The 19569-nt window shown below is 45.4% G+C and overlaps 1 protein-coding gene across 5 annotated transcripts in view; it reads right to left on the bottom strand.

Moving 5' to 3' along the window:
* Positions 1-19569, bottom strand: part of PCM1 (pericentriolar material 1) — a 2166942-nt gene that overhangs the window by 410686 nt on the left and 1736687 nt on the right. For 4 of the 5 annotated variants that reach the window (XM_069631563.1, XM_069631561.1, XM_069631562.1 and 1 more), the window contains 2 exons: positions 3547-3609; positions 3315-3450 (listed from right to left, as the gene is read on the bottom strand). In XM_069631563.1, coding sequence (XP_069487664.1) covers positions 3315-3450; positions 3547-3609 — 199 coding nt within the window. The remainder of the gene's footprint in view (positions 1-3314; positions 3451-3546; positions 3610-19569) is intronic. The other variant, XM_069631564.1, reaches the window with a different exon arrangement.

A 19569-nucleotide genomic window follows, 5' to 3' on the forward strand; every position in this document is an offset into this window, starting at 1 on the left:
AGGATAGCCTGTGCAGGGGGTGACTACACCCCTCCTTCACATACAGCCCACCTAGACACCCAGGCGCCAAGAGGAGGGCTTCTAGAGAGAAGCCCGCCAAAAGACGGTAAAGAAGGCAAACCTGGTTTGCCGCGCAAAGTAAAACACAAGAAGGACTTTAACAAAAAGAAATGGCGAATAAACCCAACCAGAGCCAAAAGAAAGAGTATTTGGTCAAGCAGGTTTATGTTCAAGGCTACTATGATAGCCTGGAACAGTACCACGTTTATATAATATAATCTCGGTATAAAAGTTAGGGTAGATACCACTGCCACCAGCCAAGTCTAAATGTTAAAAGAGCAAAACAAAGCTCAGAGAGGCACAGACGAAAAGGGATAGGAGTTAACCCTTTCCAGTACTCCATGTAAGATGGGGTGTACTGAGTCTGTAGTTCTAAATGACTATGTAAAGTAAATGGCAACTTTACCTGTTTTCTGGGGGACAGTAGACAGCCCCAGAAAATGGAGTCAGGGGGAAGTCTCAAAGACAACCCTCTGTTACTGTGTTTCTGTGACACACAAAAAAGTGGGGTTCATGGAGTTGTGTCCTCCAGAGTCCACTATCACACAAACAGTAAAAAAATACACATGGCAAAACACATGTAAGAGTTGGAAAAAGGTTCACACTCTTACCAAGTGGAAAAAATAAACTCCAGAAATCCAGCAAAGCTGCTGGGGGACTCACTAGGTGAGTGAGATTAGCCATAGAATGAGAATTCTCCCTAACAATATTGACAAACTTGAGTGCTGCAATGATTCAAAAGATGGCTCAGTGTTATAAGCTCTCATTGCAGAGATCTGTCTTCAACGGCAAGATTAGAAAAGCAAATTCCAGCAAGGTTGACTCAGCCTTTTCTATGTCTGAAGTTGATAATCCTACATGTATATGTACCTTGTTTTGTAGCACATAAGGTGCCATTATCTGCAATGTACCTGCAACAGATAGCGGTTGCTATAAAAACAAACATAGCATCAGTCTGGTGAAGGTCTAGAAATTGGTAAAACCTAGGCAGCTGCCTGTAACAAAGAACATAAGTTGTTAGTTTGGAGAGGTGATTAGGTATCCAAATTCAAGACTGGGACACCAAGACATTCTTTCTTGTATCCTGGCTTTGCCAGCAGATGATGCAGTAATCCTGGACAAATAATTTTATATGCTGGTAAGATAGCTCAGCATGTTCAGCACTGGCTGCTGCAATGTGTTTGTGATCTGCATATCACAGGTTTGAATCTTGGCAAGGCCAACTCAGCCTTTCATCTTTCTGCAGTCAATAAATGAGTAGTAACTTCTGTTGGGTAATAAATCTGTTCTATGTAAAGCGCTGTAGCGAAAGAGATATATAAATAGCACATCATTATTATATCATTGACAGTACAGTGCTGTCTTTTATGAAAAAAGTTTGCCTTCTTACATGCTCGTGGCATTGTTTAGCCCATTACCTGATCATTCTTTTTAAATGGCTTTTTGAGTGGAAGGGGTTCTAGACAGAAGAATGAGGACCAAATCTTGCAGGCCTCTGGCAAGCATACAGATATGTCGGGCCTCTGGAAAGCATATTTTAAGCTTTGCGCATTTAACACAAAAAACTGTTCGCTTTTTTGTACAGTTCAAAGGATTATCTGGACGTTTATTACTAACAATTTCACAAGCATATTTAGAGCTTTAAAATACAAAGGAGATACTGAGATAAAATCTTTTAAGATCACATCAATTAGAATGCTGGTAGTTATATACTTCCCTTAATGATGGGCAATGAACCTGCCCATTGCAATTTTGCATAATGCAATTCTATAAAAATGTTCTTTTTTAAATTGTCATATTGGTTTATGTAATTTGTGTACTTTCCAAGAAATATCTATAAAATTTAAAGTGCAGAAATTGCAGAGTGGGCACAAATCTGAGCATCACCTCCTAACCAATGTGTGATCTTCATCCCATTTAATCTCGTATTGTCTAACCTGTCAAAATTACCACTTTCCCAAACCTTTCAAAATTGTCTCCTTTCAGAGTGATTTCATTCTAAGGGTGTGACCTTCAAAAAAGCATCATGGTTTCACTGGCTATATTGTTGCTTCCTCTATATTAATAGTGAGCATTTGTGTATTGCAAATCACAAACAATTGCATCTTTGCTCTCTAGTGGTACACTACTTGAAAACCAGGTCCCTCTTCTAAACTCAGTCTGTCTGGATACAGACACCTTCCTAGCAGCTTCTAATCTTCACCCACTATGTATGCTGTGGCATGTGTAGCTTTCTCCTTGCTTCCAAGTGGTCTCCTGTATCCATATTTCTGCACTTTTACATTCTCTGAGGCTGCTAATCTGAGGAGTCTGTTTATTCCGGGTTATGTGCACCTTTTTCATACCATCTGTGTCCTGCATTTATACTATGGCCAGTAGACCTTCTTGTGGCTACTATTGAGGATAAATGTCCTGCACCAATGCTGGAACACAAGTGCCCTTATCATAAGACTGCTATTGTTGCCCTTGATAGGTTACATGTTTATAATTCTGATTACAGCAAGAATTAAGAGGGTAATGAGACTGAAGAGGGAGTACCTATGCTTATTTTGATTGCTGCGAGGCAGCATTTCAAGCTATGGGTGGTGATCACGATGAGAGGGGGCACGACCAGATATTCGGATTTCTTAATTACTTTGGTTCGGTGGAGGGGGGCCCCAAAAGTGCTTAAGATGACCCTGGGCATAGACCAACTTGGTGTTGGTGCAATCCCTCTGGAGCCAAAAGGCAAGATAGCATGGTTTCTTTCATAAAGTGGGTGAGGGGTGCACTCACGATCCCAGCTACAGTCATCCCCACATCCAGTCAATTACTACACCAGGTGCGCTTTCATGCCTCAGCATTCATAAAGGGCGGGGGGAGAGGTGGGAGGATTGGTTCAGGTGTGCCAGGACATAAGTGCAAGAAATTCCGGTACTGTAGTTTATTCTAAGCCAGTCAGGCCCCAACTCGAACAAAACATAAAAAGGTGGCATTTTAAAGATACATTCTAATGTAACGAAGAAACAAAAAATAGCTAGATCCCAATCATCCGAATATCACAAAAGGTAATTAGTGTACACATATTTTGAAAGAGCAGTTATGGTTAGCATAATTTCATAGTGTGCCCCACTGTCTCTAGGACAAAAATTTCATTTTAGTCAAGCACCTTCTTTAGATGGAGAAAATTATAAAATAAAACCTCGTCTTGTAACATGCATTTTAAGAGATGATAAAACCGCTGTAGCAGGAAATGTTTTCTCTTTGCAACTTACTGATAGTGACTGGCAGACATTCACTTTCATCATCTTCCTCATGTTCAGAGGTATCGGATTTTACACTAACAATTTCAATTTGGTCAAACATTTCACAAGATTCCACTTGCTTAACGGCCTCAGTTTCATCCTTGTCCTATTTGTAAAATCCAAATGCACAAATTAATCATAGTAAACTTGAAACTGTGCATATTATGTTAACATTTTCTTCACATTGCCATGGTAAACATACTTTATCTTCATCAAAAATGTCTCCTACATCTGAGTCGCCGTCTAATGCAAGGTTTCCTTTAACCTAAAATGAAAATAATTTATCTGATAAATTTTTTCTAATTGCGGAAAATCTGCAACCTTTAATATGACAAAATACACAGATTCACAAAAAACATGTGTCTTATACTGTGGTGGGCCCACGTTACAATTCAAATGCAACTTACAAAATGAAGATTGTTTTCAAGTGAAAAGACATTCTTTTGGCAAAGATAGCAAATTCTTTTGGCTCAGATAGCAAAATGTTTTTATCACACACTGGAATTCGGAAACAGTTGCATGCCTGTTAGTTATATGTCTAATTTCCACACCATCTTTATATGGTTTGGACATTTTGTTTGCATCCTGATTTTTGTAGTATGAATTTGTGCTATCACACTTCCTTTTTGCATTGACCGCCTACAATTAAATTAAGATCTTATGTACTTGAAAATATGAAAAAGATTTGAACATTAAAGGAATAATTGTGATACCTATAAAACATTGAGGAGTCCTCAATTCACTGGTGATAGAGGTAGCATGCTAAATTAAAAGTAGGTGAGACACTGGTGGACAAGGTCTGTTTCGTTGCAGCCTGTCCCAGCCTTTGACCAGTGTATCCTATGATTAGTCCGGTCATCCAGACAAGGTTTTGACAACCTTGAAATGTATAAACTCAGAGCCCATCGTGGGTCGAGTCTGTGTAACCTCTCCACCTTGCCAGGATGAGGTGGAGGGTAGAAAGTGGGCAACACTATCTTTGTCCTAAATTAAAGTCTGATGCGACATTAGGTAGGAATGAAGGTTGGACCAACAAGACAACCTTGTCCTTATGAAATACTGTAAACAGTGGTTTAGATTATAGTACCTGCAACTAACTCACTCTATGGGCTGATGTTAGCACTACCAACAAGATGGTCTTGAATGTTAGAAGTCATAAAGGACTTGAATGGAGCGGTTCAAATGGTGCACGCATATGAAACGAACATCAGGTTAAGGTCCCAAACGGGAACCTGAAAAGGAGATGAAGGGAACACATCAGTGAGACCCTTCAAAAATGATATCAACAAAAGGTATCTTAACATATGAAGTTTCCTCAGACAAGCACTTGAAGATGGAATGTGCTGCCAAATAACCTTTAATGGCTCCAACATTGAGCCCCAGATTGGCCAAGTACAGCAGAAAGGATAACACCTCTGGTGTTTTGCAAAGCAAACAGTCCACATTCTTGTCCCTGCATCAGCTGCAGCATTTGTTCCAACGGCAGCGGTACAAATACTTTGTTTCTGGCCTTCTGGCTGAAAGCAAAATCTCCATTACATCATCCGGGAGGTACCAATGCTTGTACCCCAGCGTCTCAGAAACCATTCATGAAGGCTGAGTGTCTTGAACTCTGGATGGAGAACCCGAACACAAACTTGTGAGAGAAGGTCCTCTCTATGTGCAAGACTTATTGGAGAGCAGATGGACAATACCAGAAGGTCCGGGTATCATGACCGCCTGTCTGAATCCGGAGCAATTAGGATCATGCATTTCCCAAACTTTCTCAACCTCCAGATCACGTGAGGAATGACGGGGACTGGAGAAAACGCATACAGGTGTGGAAAAGCCCAGTCCACTACGAACGTGTCTCCTAGAGTTCATCTTGGGGGGAAATTCCCTGGAGCAGAACAGTTCGGACTTCCGGTTGATACTTGTCGTGAACAGATCCACTTGAGGGCTTCCCCAAAGGGCGAAGAGCTCTTGACGGACTTCCTGAGCTAGTTCCCATTCGTGTGAGATTGTGCTTTGCCTGCTCAGATCGCCCACTGCCGTGTTCTCTCCGGCAAGGTGAACTGCTGAGAGATTCCTTCTTGAATTGCCCAGAACCAGAGCTGCATTGCCTCTCTGCACAGTGGTGCTGACCCTACACCTCTCTTTTTGAGGTAGAACATGGCCACTGTGTTGGCCGTCATTATCAGGACATTCTTTCCCCATACAGAGGGCAGAAAAGCCTTCAGCGCAAGCCTCATTGCTCTCAGCTCCAAAAGATTGATGTGTAGTTTGGACTCCGATGGAGACCAACGACTGCGGATTGTCAGATCGCCGGCGTGGGTTCCCCACTCTGTGAGATGTCCATCACCACAGTTATCTCCGGCCATAGTTGCCAAAAAGGTTCTCCCTTAAGAATATTGTCCTTGCAGGCCCACCAGAGGAGATCCTGTGCTACCCTGCTTGGAACCTGAAGTAGGTCTGACATGTTGCCTGAGAATTGAGACCATTGTGTCCTGAGAGCCCACTGAAGGGATCTCATTCTCAGACAAGCCTCTGGCACCAGGAAAATGCAGGCGATGGCGAGGTCTTTCCCAAGGATGTATCCAGTAAAGCCCATATTAATTGGAGCTTTTGAGAGGGTATCATGTGAGACTCCTTGTAATTGAGGGAGAAGCCCAGTCTGTGGAGAGAGTGGCAAATCACGCTAATATGATCCAGGACTTGTTCAGGAGAACGCACCCTTATCGGCCAAGTAGGGGTAGAATTGAATCCCTCCCACTCCTGAGACTTGATGGCACCACCACTATTAGTTTTGTGAAAACCCTTGGGGCGGAGGTCAGACCAAACGACATAACTCAAAATTGATAAAGAGAACTGCCAATGGCGAAACCTCAGGTACTTTCTGTGCTTGAGATGGATTGGCACATGAAAATACGCATCCGGAAGGTCCAATCACACCATCCAATCCTGGAGTTGGAGGGCCTGAAGGATCTGAGAAAGTGTGACCATCTTGAACCTGTCCTTCCTTCCTTGTTCAAGTATCCCAAGTCCAAGATGGATCTCAGTCCTCCGTCTTTCTTGGGTATTGGGAAATTTGGAGAATACCATCCTTTGTTCCTCTCAGTTACAGGTACTGGCTCTATAGCACCTTTCTCTAGCAGGTTCTAACTTTCCTGCACAAGGAACAGATCTGCAACCTCTAAAGAATGGCACCCTGGTGGATGATCCCGAGGTTGCTGAATGAAAGGGAGGCAGTAACCTTGGGCTATGGGTTTGCAATATCCAAGCATCTGAAATAATACCCCGCCAATTCTTTCAGATGCTGAGACAGTCTGCCTCCCAATGGGTTGTTGTGAGTCAACACCTCAAAGAGGTTTTGAGGCAGCTGAAGCAGTGGCTGTAGGTAAAGATACTGCTGCTTGGGCTGGCTTTGCACCTCTCCCTCGTCCACCACAAGGGAATCTTCTTTGGCCTCTTTGACCAGCCATTCCTCTCGCTCTTCCAATTGAAGAGTAGTAGTGAAAAGATCTACCCCTCCTAGACGTTCCACCAGAGTGAAAGGAGTGAGGCTGCCTAATAGCAGCACCAAATGACTTGACTGCCGCCTTCGAGATCTGCCGCTTCTCAAGGCTTTCGTCAGCCTTGCTGCCAAAAAGATGAGACCCGCCAAAAGGCATAACAAGGAGTCTAGACTGCACATCCTGTGCAAACCCAGGCTTCCTTAACTAAGCAAACCCGCGTATCACGGTGCTTGCAGCCATGGCTCTGCCGATGCGGTCAGCAGAATCCAAACCCGATTGAAGAGACTCGCACATGGCCTCTCTGCAATCTCTTACAATGGTCAAGAAACCGTCTCTTCCCCACCCCCCCATTCAGGAACGCGTTCAGCCGCCATGGATGTACAGTCCCATAGAGTGCAAGTACATTTCGCCACAGCACATATCGCGTTGGGTGATTCGGGAGCCATGCTCACAGCAGAAAATACCTTCCTAGACCAGACATCTACCCGTTTATCATCCAATGCAGTGGGACGGTTGGATAAGCAGCCTGCTTGGAGGTAGCAGTTGCTGCCTGCACCACCAGACTTTCTGGGGTAGGGTGTTTCGACAAGTAGCTGGCGTCACTGCTTGATGGTCTGTATTTCTGTGTCAGGTCCTTATTTACTGCTAGACTTGATTCCCGTGCTTCCCAACTAGCACTTACTCTCTTCTGAAGAGCAACATGAAAGGGTAGGATATGATAGGAACACTTTGAGGACCTTAGTCCAGGATATCTGTGAGGTCATACTGTTTGAACGGGAGGGCAGGTCTGCTCCATCGCAGATAATCCACTACCTTAATCATTAATTGCCTGTAAGAGGCATATGCATGCTCATCTGATTCAAGCTTTCCAAATTCCAATTCTGGTCAAGTGTCCCACTCCACTGGCTTTCTGTACATTTTCATGCAGGAATCTCAAACTGAATTCTTCTGATATCAAACTATCAGGGACATTTGGTGTGCCATACTGCTAACCAAAAGGGAGCATCATTATCATCTGACGGCTCATGATCTTCATAAATAAAAGTGAGACACTTAAAGAAATCCGTCCTTGGTAAAGGAGTAAGGGTTTTCTGTATTTGAGGTAAAGGCATTGATGGCTTCGAAGGTTTCGAGCCAGATGCCAATGGAGTCGTCTATGTCTTTGATGAAGAAGCTTGACATTGATGGTACTGGTGGCTTTGATGGCGTCTCCAACTTCGACAGACTTGTCTTTTGACCTATTGCTGAAGGATTCCTCGATTTTTCATCAGGACAAGGCCTCAACGGCTCTCAATGGGAATCTGGCCTTCATCCCGGGCTCGAGGCAGCGCAGGATTTGACTCGAGCCCTTTCCTTACTGGCTTCAGAAGGTGCAGTAGGAGCATGGCCTACTTGCTTCGAGGGATTCTGGTTCTCGAAAACTAAGAATTTCCTGCCTGAATGATTCCCATTCAGCCGGAGTAGAGGCCTTAGTGGGACAAGATATAGTCATCTCTGGAGAGAAGTCGGACGAGGATGTCGAAGTAGGCGATTTGTGATGCCTTTTCTTTGACTTCCGCGATGAGAATGAGTGGTGGGAGCCACTCTGTGACTTGGATCTTTTTGTCTTTTTCCCATCGAGGAGAGTCACCTCTTGCTTCGTCGGAAGAAAGCTTTTTCAACGGGGTAGTCGAAGGGGATTTCTTACGGAGTCAAACTACTGCCAATTTCCCCTTACGCTCCTTCAGAGCTTTTCCAGTCATTGACTGACACTTTGAACAGACCGAGGTCTTGTGCTCCCCATGCGGATCCATCAGCGACATCTTGGCATTGGAATCTTGGCACTTGGTTGTCAGAGCTGAAGAATAAGACATTTTTTGATATTTGTTGAAGAAATTTCTGAAGCACGCCGTAGTTCACCAAGCGTAAGCTTACTTGGAAAAACAGAACTAAAGCCAACGGGCGCTGCACATGCTATATATGCCTTTGATGACATCCTCGAGATGGAGGCCCTTGAGGGACATCAAGTCGACTGCATCGACGCACAGCACCCTCTGCCGAAAATGTTTTCAGAAGCAGCTGAAGCTAGATATTGGAGCTATCAAAGAGGAGGAATACGAGGGAGGACACAATCCATTCGAAAAGGAGGGAAGACGTAGAAGAGACCCTCCCAGGAGATCAATGGTGCATCCCCTAGAGACATCCAATTCCTTGCCCGGGCAATAAGCAAATTGAGGGCGGTTGCTATGTGAGGCAAACATATCTACTGAGAGGAATTCTTCATGTTAGAGTTCCTGAAGGTGAAGTTCCCACTCAAGTGTGACCTAGTCCAACTTGCTGAGGAAGTAGCTTCTGGATTGTAGTCCCTTGGAAGGTAGAAAGCTTGGGTACAAATCCGGTGAGATGGTGCACTCCCACAAACCAACCTTGTTAGCTGGGGAGTCATGGCACCCCAGTTTGATGTAAAAATTGGCTGAGGTGCTGTTGGTAAGAATCTAAACCTGCTGAACGGCCCATAATATTTGCCATATAGGCTGGAACAGCACTGAAGATGGCCATTAGTTCCAGAATATTGATGTGCAGGTCCTGCTTATAGTAGGACAAGAGACCAGAAATCTAGAGCTTGCCCCAGGAGACCACCCACCAAGCTGGAAAGAGTAATGTGAGCATACCTGTAAAGGATGAGGAAACCCACATGGAGAGGCTGCTGGCCACGTTCCACCACAGAAGATCTCCCCTCAAGTCCTGCTTAATGGGGATCAACATAGACTGAAGGCAGGAGAACAGATTGCATAGGCCTACTAAATGGAGTTGACCTCTTCTCATTTTGAAATGAGAATGCAGTACTGCCAGTACAAATATGTCATGGGCTCCAGAAAGCTCTAGATCAACCAGGCTTACATGGATCTGTGCAGAAAGAACAGACATGTTGACTGGGTAGGAAGTGGGGTAGACATGATATGCAGCAGTTTTCCAACAATATATTACAAAGGACCAGGGTAAGTGAAGCTGTCAGGGTAGATTTTGCTGGGTTCACTGACAGGCCAAGATAAAAGAAGAGGTCTAGAACGCACGGAAGAGAGCGGAAGACTCCTGGGTGCTGGACACCCAAACTAACCATTCTTGGATGTATGTGAAAGTTATGAAGTTGGATCATTGGGGCAAAGTTCAACCTGAAGGAAAACACCCTACTGCAACTGCCTACTGCGCAGAGAATCAGAGAAATTGAGGGCCTTGGATAAAAATAGGGAGATATACACGCTATAGATGCATTTCAAAGATAGTTGCTTTGAGAAAAGGCAGACCAAATCTGTGCCGGACTGATAATTAAGAACATGTTCATTTTTTTTTTTATGAGAGGTTGAAGTAGTAAAGGTCTGAGATGTGCTCAGGGAAGCCTGATTTAGTTTTGGCAAACAACTTGGAGCCCCAGAATGAGGGGAGCATAGGAAAGAGGAACAAAAAAGGGGAGTCAATACAGCCATTTGGCCACAGACTGGACCCATGGATCTGACGAGCGGGCTCTCCAGGCATCTTAATTCATCAAGACACCCTGCCCCCCACCCCAAGTCACATCGGGCAGGACCAACCAGTTAGTTACGGTTTGGGTTTTGTGTCTGAGGAGGATGAAGAAAATCCAAGATGTTACCACACCTCCAGGAGCCTTGAGTGTCCTTAGAGTCACTGCAACATCAGTTCTGAAATGTCAGCACTTTGACCCGTTTGCAGCGTCAGACATTTTGTGAACCCACACATGAAGCACAGTGTAAAGTCCAGGAGAGTGAGGCTGACAGTGTTGGAGGTAAATCGGAAAGCTTAGTGCAAGCACTGGAAAGGCCCTGGTGTTAGCCGCCAACTCCACTATTATGGGAAACCTCAGACACCTACCCGGTCATAGCCATTTTGCTGAGAGCCTCCTAGGTTGCCCCAGATGGAGCTCCTTTACAGGGTGCCTCGGGTTCATCCCTAGTCATTAACCATTTATGGGGTACCTTTGGATTGCCCCTGGGAAAAGAGCTGCCCAGGTGCCGCTCTGATCCAGCAACCATGTGGAAGGAGTCACCGGGCTGGGTGCTATGAAAAAATGTTTACTACCTACGACGTCTTGGGGATGCAGTGGAGGACAATGATAGAACAGGTTTCGCACATCTGGAAAAACAGGGAAGTAGCAAACAGACAGCACATCACGAAACTGCAGCGGTGCTCTTGGCCCAAGCAGAATAATCTGGCTTTGTAAGAAAAAAGAGGGGACGGGGGGAAGCGGGGAGTACCCTACAAGGGGCCATAGGGGAAGAAGAAAAAATCCCCAAAAAGAAAATGGAAAACAAAACATGAAAACCTGTTCCCTGTGACTGAGGCTAAAGTCCCTCAAGTTTGGATAAAATGTTTGGGTGAGCGAGGCCAGCACCTCTCGGGGCATGAAATCCTGCATGTGCGTTGCAATAAAGAGAATTATATTCTGGAAGAAAAAAAATGGCTCCGGTCCAGACTCCTCATAGAAGGAACTCACAAGGGTATAGGGGAATGGGATGTATAAATAATTAGGTCTGGATCAGGGCGAGGAAGGCCCTAAGCTGGTGAAGGTCTTCAATAGATGCTATTTTCCAAGTTGGTTTGTGAATCCTGGGTATATTGGTGGATAGGACTATGGATGTTGTGCTTGCCAAGTAGAATTCACAGCGCTTCCATTTAGAGGTTGAAGATAAAGGGCGAGAGGATAGTTCCCTGAGGGACACTACTGGTAAAGGCTGTGATTAGATGTATCCCTGTGGACAATCTGATGCCAGTGTTCTTGGTGGGTGAACCAGGGAAGGACATCTTTCAGATTCCCATGTGGTTGTGCAGTTCATGATGGTCTACTGTGCTGAAGGCTGCAGAGAGCTTGAACGTTACCAGTAGAATGGTGCCGTTCATTGAGGATTTGAATTGCAGAGTCTATTTGGATGTTCGCGGTCTCCATTCTGCATCTTGCCAGCCTGGGTTTATTCGAGTAGAGTTAAAACAGGTCATAGTTAGTCTGCCTCCTTAAGAAGTTACTGGATCCTACTGTGCCTGCTAAAATTTGTCCCATTTCACTTCTACCTCTTTTTATGGAACTGTTGGAATCTTTGGTTTCTCCTCTTCTCTCTTCCTCCTTGGAAGGCACTGGGTTCTTTGACCCCTTTCAGTCAGGCTTTTATTCAGGACGTGGCACGGAGAGTGTCCTGGTCTCTGTTGTCAACGACCTGGCAAGACTGGTGGACAGCAGTGGAATGGCTGCACTGATATTGTTAGATCTTTCAGCGGCCTTAGACACTGACCATCCGATCTTGCTTTCTTGTTTGGCTTCAGCGTGGCTGTTTTGGCCTGGTTTTCTTCTTTCCTGATTGAAAGGGGCCAATATCTCTCACTTTCCCTTTTCACTTCCGTTTCTTGCCCTTTATCTTGCAGTGTTACGCAGGGCTCCTCCTTGTCCCCTTCACTTTTTAACATCTACATACAGCTTTTGATCCGCCTCATCTGCTCCCTCGGCTTCAGGTGCTACTCTTATGCCGATGACACCCAGATCCTGGTTTGATTAGATCTGAACCAGGCAGAGGCGTCGTTGTGCTCGAGTCAGTGCTTGGTGGCCGTCAGGATTGGATGTGTAGGAAGTGGCTGAAGGGATTGGTGGTTTCCCTCCTAATCCGGCTCTCTGGACTCCATCTTTTTGGCCTGCAGCACTGGGTGACTTCCCGTTCCCTGTGTAGTCTGTTAAAAATCTTGGGGTTACTCTATCTTCTATTCTGTCTATGGCTGCTCGGGTTGGAACACTCAAGACTCCCCCATTTTGTGGTCTTTCCCTAGACAGAAGAGACAGAGTGGCAACCTCTTACAAACAGACCAATTACAAGTTTTGCAGGCTTTGAATAAACTTGTTTGACTGTCTCACGTTCTTGCACATTACTTCGGAAAAAGAGGAACCGAGGAAAATGGCGCCGACTGCCCTGTACTTGCACACCAACGAAGTCTACTCCGCCAAAGACAGAAACAACAAGATTAATTGGTCGAGGACGGAACCAAACAGCGCCACCGGGTTGCTGTTAAAAGGTTTCAGTGCCGACTGCATCAACTGGGTGTTAGGCAGAAACCTGTGCAGTTACCTTAGGGACCACTGCAAAAGGCTTAGGACTACAGGTGTTGGCAGTAAACCCAATTGGTAGCAGTCTGTACCACCAAGATTTACCTGGTGGCTGTGGCTGAGCAGCCAGACTTCTCTCAAGAAGAGCTAGACAGTATATAGAGTATACAAAATAGGTACAGAGATACAGTAGCACAAGCAAACACTGACCAGAGCTTTGGTATAAAAGTATATCATTATTTATTTAAAAACACACTTGTAAAAGACACTAATATGGCAAGCAAGTTCAAACACAGTCACTATCAATATATATACCTCCCTGATTACTTATTGAACAAGTCTTAGATAAAACACCACTTATTTGCAGACAGAGGTGAGCACTCAACCTAAGATGGCACTCCAATCAGTTGGTTAAAAAGGGAGGGGAAAAAGGCAGAATAAGGAAGTACACAATACCAACACTTTAAAAAGAACCACAACAAGTCAGAAAGGCAGAGTCTACTGTTAGAGCAAGAAAGTTCATAGGCCAGGCCCACTCTTGGAGAGAGCAAGGCGGAATGTGTCCAAGATCACACAGTTGAATACTACTTTAAAAAGTCTTTGCAGATAGTTCAAAAAGGGTTGGGTCAGTTCAGGAAAAGTTAGTCCCAAGTCACCCCAGGATAGAGAGTGAAGGATTTACGGGACACCTTGAACAGTCTGTTGCAAGGGAGACCAGGCGGGACACAGTACCTGTGGGGGCAGTTGTTCCTGGCAGCGGGTGCAAGTCGGTGCTTCGTCCAGGGGAAGAGAAGATCTCGACGTGGAGGAAAGCTGGAGGTCATTGCACTGCCAGGGAAGAAACCAGCCGTGGAGTTTCCCGGTTAAAAGGTACTACCCTTTTATTCGCGGTAGTGGTGAAGTGTGGCTATCCGGCCGCCGGGGTGCTTGGCACGGGCGATTCGACCACGAGACGATCCAGGAAGGCGAAAAGAGGGCGAACTGGTTATCCCCACTAGTTCAGAGGAAGAGGACTCTCCGGGATGAAGATCTTTTCTGTCGTTGGGAAGTGGTGAGACGGTTCAGCAGGGCTCCACCGGTGGTGTCGTCGTTGCAGGTCGGCTCAGCTTCTCCCTCTTCGGATTCTTTGGTCCTGTGGCGACTTCTGAAGTTCCAGTCCCCAAGCCCTGCTTTTATGCAGAAAACCCCCATTCATCAGTCCTAGCTGTCATTCAAACATGCTAAGTGGTGAGCCGGGCGGCTCACCACTGGGCCAATCACACAAGAGTGCGACTTGAGTTGCCGAGGCAACTCAGTCCAGGGTGCCTAAACCCCCCTCCCACACATCCTGTAGACCCAGACAGAGTGGCACCACTTTTGGAGGCTTCTGTGCAGAAGCCCGTCAAAAAGTGGAACAAAGGGCTCGACTTGGGTTGGAGTTACAGAGGCGAACACAAGCGCCATTTTAAAACCGAGTCCTGACAAAAAGACCCAACCGGGGAATAAATATTAAATAAATAACCCAGCGGTATCTTTAACATTGCACCAAGTGGTGCGTTTAAAATGAATGGGAAAATCCCATAGGAAATATTCCGGTGGAATATTTTGTGTGGTAACTACTGCCACCAGCCAGAAACTCGACGAGGGGGGACTGCACAGTGCCCCCTTGAAAAACAGACCCAGGGGCAATCTAATTACCCCTACCAGTACTTCCACAATATGATGGTTTGTACTGGTTCTGTTCACAATTTAAGACTAGTAAAGTCAGTGGTGACTTTACATGCCCTGGGAGACAGTAGTCAGTCCCAGGGTATGGAGTCTATGTTTGGGGGTCACTATGACACCCCTGTGTTACTGCACTGAGGGTGCTGTGTAACACACTTACCAAAAATACACGAAACCCTATGGAGTAAAAGACCCCATAGCCCATAAAACACATTACAAAGTCAAAGGATATCTCAAATCATGTCTAACAGTGGGAGAAAAAAAGAGTCACTCTTAGCAGGAGAAAAAAAATAAACCCCAAAAACCCAGCAAAGCTGCTGGGGGACTCACTAGGTTTGGGAAATTAGCCTTAACAGAGAATTCTCCCTAACACTGGGATATTTCAAAGATGATGAATCCGTGGGAGGAATGGCTCCATTACAAACATGTACAAGGAGAAGACAAACCTTGGTCAAATGATGAGCCTACGTTCAGACTTCAATTTCCTTGTGGGTTATTGATATTTGCCTAAGGGATTTATAGGGCAGAATGATCCATTAAAAAAAAGAAAAAGCGGAAATCAAGCCTCTTTTTCGAAGTACATACAACACTAAAAAGAAAACAAAAAGAATGAGAAAAATAATGTCAAAACCCACAACATAACAATACCAACTTTTGAAGCTCACAAAAGTTATCTTACTGCCACAAAGTCGTAAAAGTGGAACTTAATTAAGCAACCCTTACCACTACAGATTCCAATAAGTGTTTGTAGGGAATTGTAAAACTGTTATACATATTTATTGTACAGATTCAGCACATTCTACGGACAAAATGGCAAAAGTGTTTAAAATGAAAGAAAAGGTCAAGTAACTTAAATTGACACCATGTAAAAAAATGAGTCTCTTAACCTCAATGGTTTACCGGTTGAGTTAAATCAGGAGTTCAGGGATCATCTCATCACAGTTTTGTGCGATTTACTCAATGAGAATTTGCAGGCTGGGCAGCTGCCTTCAACACTCAATGAGTGGTGAATTACGTTGATCCTGGAAAAGGAAAGCAACTGTAAAAATGTACAGGCTATAGGCCAATCACTTCGCCTAATGCAGAACTAAAGATCCCCTTGAAGAAATGTGCATCCTGCCTTGAGACGGTAATGGGTGAACTGACAGATGGTACTCAGGGGGTGGGGGCTTCATGAAGGGATAGATACAGTAAAGATCATATCCGGGAGCTGCTTGATCTACTGGCTCTACCTAAATCCAACAAAACTCTGATGGCAGCCATCAGTTTTCATGCAGAGAAGGCATTCGACCAGGTGAGTTGGGTCTTCCTTGAATGCCTTTTGATTTCAAACTGCTTTGTACGCCTATTCAAACACTCTACAAGTATGCTTCAATGAGCATGATGACTAATGACAAATGGTCATATGTCTTTAGGTTGGGGAGAGGCATGAGACAATCCCCTTTTTGTTTGTTAACTTGGTCAAGGTACGCCTGCTTCTGAAGTTTCATTGGACTTGGGGCAGGGGGGAACATTCCTGAGATATGGGCTCCTCCCCTATGCAGACAAACTCTACTTTTGCTCTCAGACCAGGTGATCCACTGCCCACTATTGCTGAGTACTTCAGTCTTGGAGAGCATCAGATCACAAAACTAACTGGGACAAAACAAAGGTTTATTTCTCTTTAACGCATGTTGTCATAGGAGCCCTTTTCCCTTTTGCAGCAATGATTGGACCAACGACAGTCCGAACGAACTTGGTATAAAACTAGTAAGAGGGGTCTAACTTTATGTGAGTCAAGGAACGGCCAATATTGCAGAAAGTGATAGCGGATTGATAGATGGGTCAAACGTAATTTGTCCCGGTTGGGGCGGGTGAACACCATTAAGGAGGCCCCTTTATTGTTTTAGCTCCTTGCCAGTTCCTTTGTTGCACAAACCTCTGAAAGACATCAAGTGCCTGTACCACAATTTTCTTTGGTATTCTAGGAGAAGAGCCCAAACTCCATTCTGGGCAGGAAAACCAGAAATGGTGGTTTTGGGATATTCAATCCTGCAGCCAATCATGCAGCTTTCAGCCACGGTCTTCTCACCACTAGTTAGAGCCAGATATGCCATCAAAGCTGGTGTGGCATAATCTTTATCCCCATCTACCTCATGTCGCCTCTGCCTTCCCCCACCCCCGCAGCTCGCCAATCATCATTAAGCAACTCCCTGCTGGGAAGAAATAAAAGTGTCCATACGGTCTTGCAGACGGCCAAAGCATAGCGAAACGCTCAGCAGAGCTGGAGAAAAAAAGTTATCGACAATGGGACGCCTCGCTGGGGAAACCTGCAATACCTTAGAATGGTTGCAAGCTATTCTGCCATTCATTCATACCCTCTGAAGTACTGAATCCTTCATCTTCCATTAATGGTTACGTGAGAAAGGCAACTCAAGGTGCCTGCCTTTGTATTCAGATAGATCTCCAGCATGTTCATTTAGCAGGCTATCTGATGCCGCGCCACCCATTTCCAGAGTTCGATTACTAAGCGATATAGAGGGGGTGACTTGTCCCTCCCCCTGCTTGTTGATATAGAACATGGCCATCCTACCGTCGTTTAAGAGGACTTTTGAATTCGGAATTATCGGTAGAAACTATTTGAGGGCTCTGAAGATTATTAAAAGCTCTAGCAGATCCTCTCTGACGGTTTGTATTATCGTTCCACCAAAGCATATCTGGTGTCAATCGAGAAGTATCAGAATCCTTATCGATTAAGCTTCTATTGCCTGGTTCAATGATTCGGATATTTGTAGCGGAATAAGTCTCATCTTGAGGTATGCCAGTGGACGATCTAGGATAGATGCTGAGATAAGGCCTAGCAGGTGCTGGAACCACTACACCAAGGTGAATCTCCGACACTGGAAAAGTGTGATACTTCTAACTTTATGTCCCGTATTCTCTCCTGGCTGAGAAATACTTTGCCCATGCTCGAGTTCCAAATGAAAGCAATGACCCTGATGTCCCGAGTCTGGATTAAACAAGACGTTTTGTGATTGTCCGAGAGCCCCAGACTGAACAGAAGACTTAGCAGTGTGTTGAGAGACGCTGTCGCTTGCTGGCATGTGTCTGCCCTGACGAGTCAGTCGTCGAGGAAGAGACAAATGTGAAAACCCTGGGGTGGCATTCAAACCCAAAGGGAGTACCCGGTATTGGAAGTGATGGTGACCTTGGGCACAACATAGGTGGGGACATGCACATATGTGTGCTTTAGATCTAAAGCGCACAACCAATCTCCCTGGTGCAGAGCATTCCGGATTTGGGCTGGCATAACCACCTTCAATTTCTCTAGGGGAAGGCAGCTATTTAGGAACATCGATCCAGAACTGCCTGCAGGCCCGTCCTGTTCTTTTTGGGGAGAGTGAACAGGCAAGAGTAAAACCTGCATCCTCTTTCCAGAGGGGGACCTTCTCTATTGCTCTGATCTCTAGAACATTGGAAGAGAATGGGTAATCGCAATTGCAGAAGAGAGGACAACTGGGGAATGGCTAGTCGGTAACCCCTGGTGACCACAGAGAGGGTCCAGGAATCCCCCGAGATGGTATGCCAGCCCCGATTAAAATACAAAATCCTGACACCTACCAGGGAGAAGTGGATCCGGACATAAAACTCATTGTTTTTTAGGCTTGGTGGCTGTTGCTGAGGATGAGAAAAATCGTGGTAGCCACAAAACCCACCAAAGTTCCTGGATTTAAAATCTGAGAATGGTTGCTTGCAAGCAAGGGTAGAAGTCTTCTTTTTGTTCAACTTATCAGTCGATGAATTAAACAAATTGCTTCCTTTAAAGGGGAGATTTAGGATGTTTTCCTGAACGTCCTTGTTACAATAGGTTGTTCTTGCCAAATGCTGTGCATTGCAAGTCAAACCATATCAATGTGGTGCTTGGATGCTTACAGCAAATCTTGCGCTATTAATCTTGCTTCAGCCAATTCATATTTAAAAGCTGCTATCCAGTCCCGGGGTAAGTACTGCTGGAAATCGGCTATTTCCAGCCAGAGTAGCAGATTGGTTGCTAAATTAAATTACAAGTTACTCACCGTAGGGACTAACTTACTCTTTGTCCATAGGCCCCTTTCCTGCATACTGTATGGACGTCCCTTGCGAGGGAAGGGAGACAACCTTTTCACCAGAGAAAAAATCTTCTTGCCCTTTAAATTTAGAGGCGCGTGGGGGCGCGACCCTGGGAACATGGGCTTCCCTGACTCTGGCCACCGCACCACTCCTCAGTCCCCCTTGAGGTGTCGACAATATTACAATTGCACTAGCGATACCAGTTTAATTAGGGGGGAGGATGGTGGGACGTATGGAGGAAAGGGGACTATGGACTAAGAGTATGTTAGTCACTACGGTGAGTAACTTGTAATTATTCTTACGCCCCGTCCCCTTTCCTCCATACTGTATGGGCGATTACAACTGAATGTAGCCTCAGGGTGGAGAGGTGACCCTCCTTAAGAAAACAAGTTCCTTAATACTGCCTGCACGAATGCTGCGTCTGACCTGGAGCCGGCATTCAAACAGTGGTGCTTGCAGAAAGTCGAGGGAGTGGCCAAGTGGCCGCCCTACTGATGACCTGCCGCGGTACGTGTCACTGGAAGGCGACCGTAGTGGCCTTGACTCTGACTGCGAGGGACTACATGTTTACCTGAAGCGGTTTGTGTTGCCCCTCCTAGGCCTCCTTGAGGAGGCCACTATGCACCTTGCTATGGAGCCCTTGAAAGCCTGATATTCTGGCCCTGACCCGCCAAAGGTGATAGTGTGTCAGACTTGCGGAAGCTCTTGGTCCTGCCCAGATAGTACTTTGGCACTCGTCTAATATGAAGACAATGCCGAGCCCTCTGAGCAGGGTTCATAGGGTCTGCGAAGCAAGAAGAGAGAACTATCCCCCTCATTTAGGTGGAACACAGACTACCTCCGGTAAGTAGTTGGGAGC

This window comes from Ambystoma mexicanum, chromosome 6q (genome assembly GCF_040938575.1).
Source record: "Ambystoma mexicanum isolate Mex_15411 chromosome 6q, UKY_AmexF1_1, whole genome shotgun sequence".
In the NCBI taxonomy this organism is placed as follows: domain Eukaryota; kingdom Metazoa; phylum Chordata; class Amphibia; order Caudata; family Ambystomatidae; genus Ambystoma; species Ambystoma mexicanum.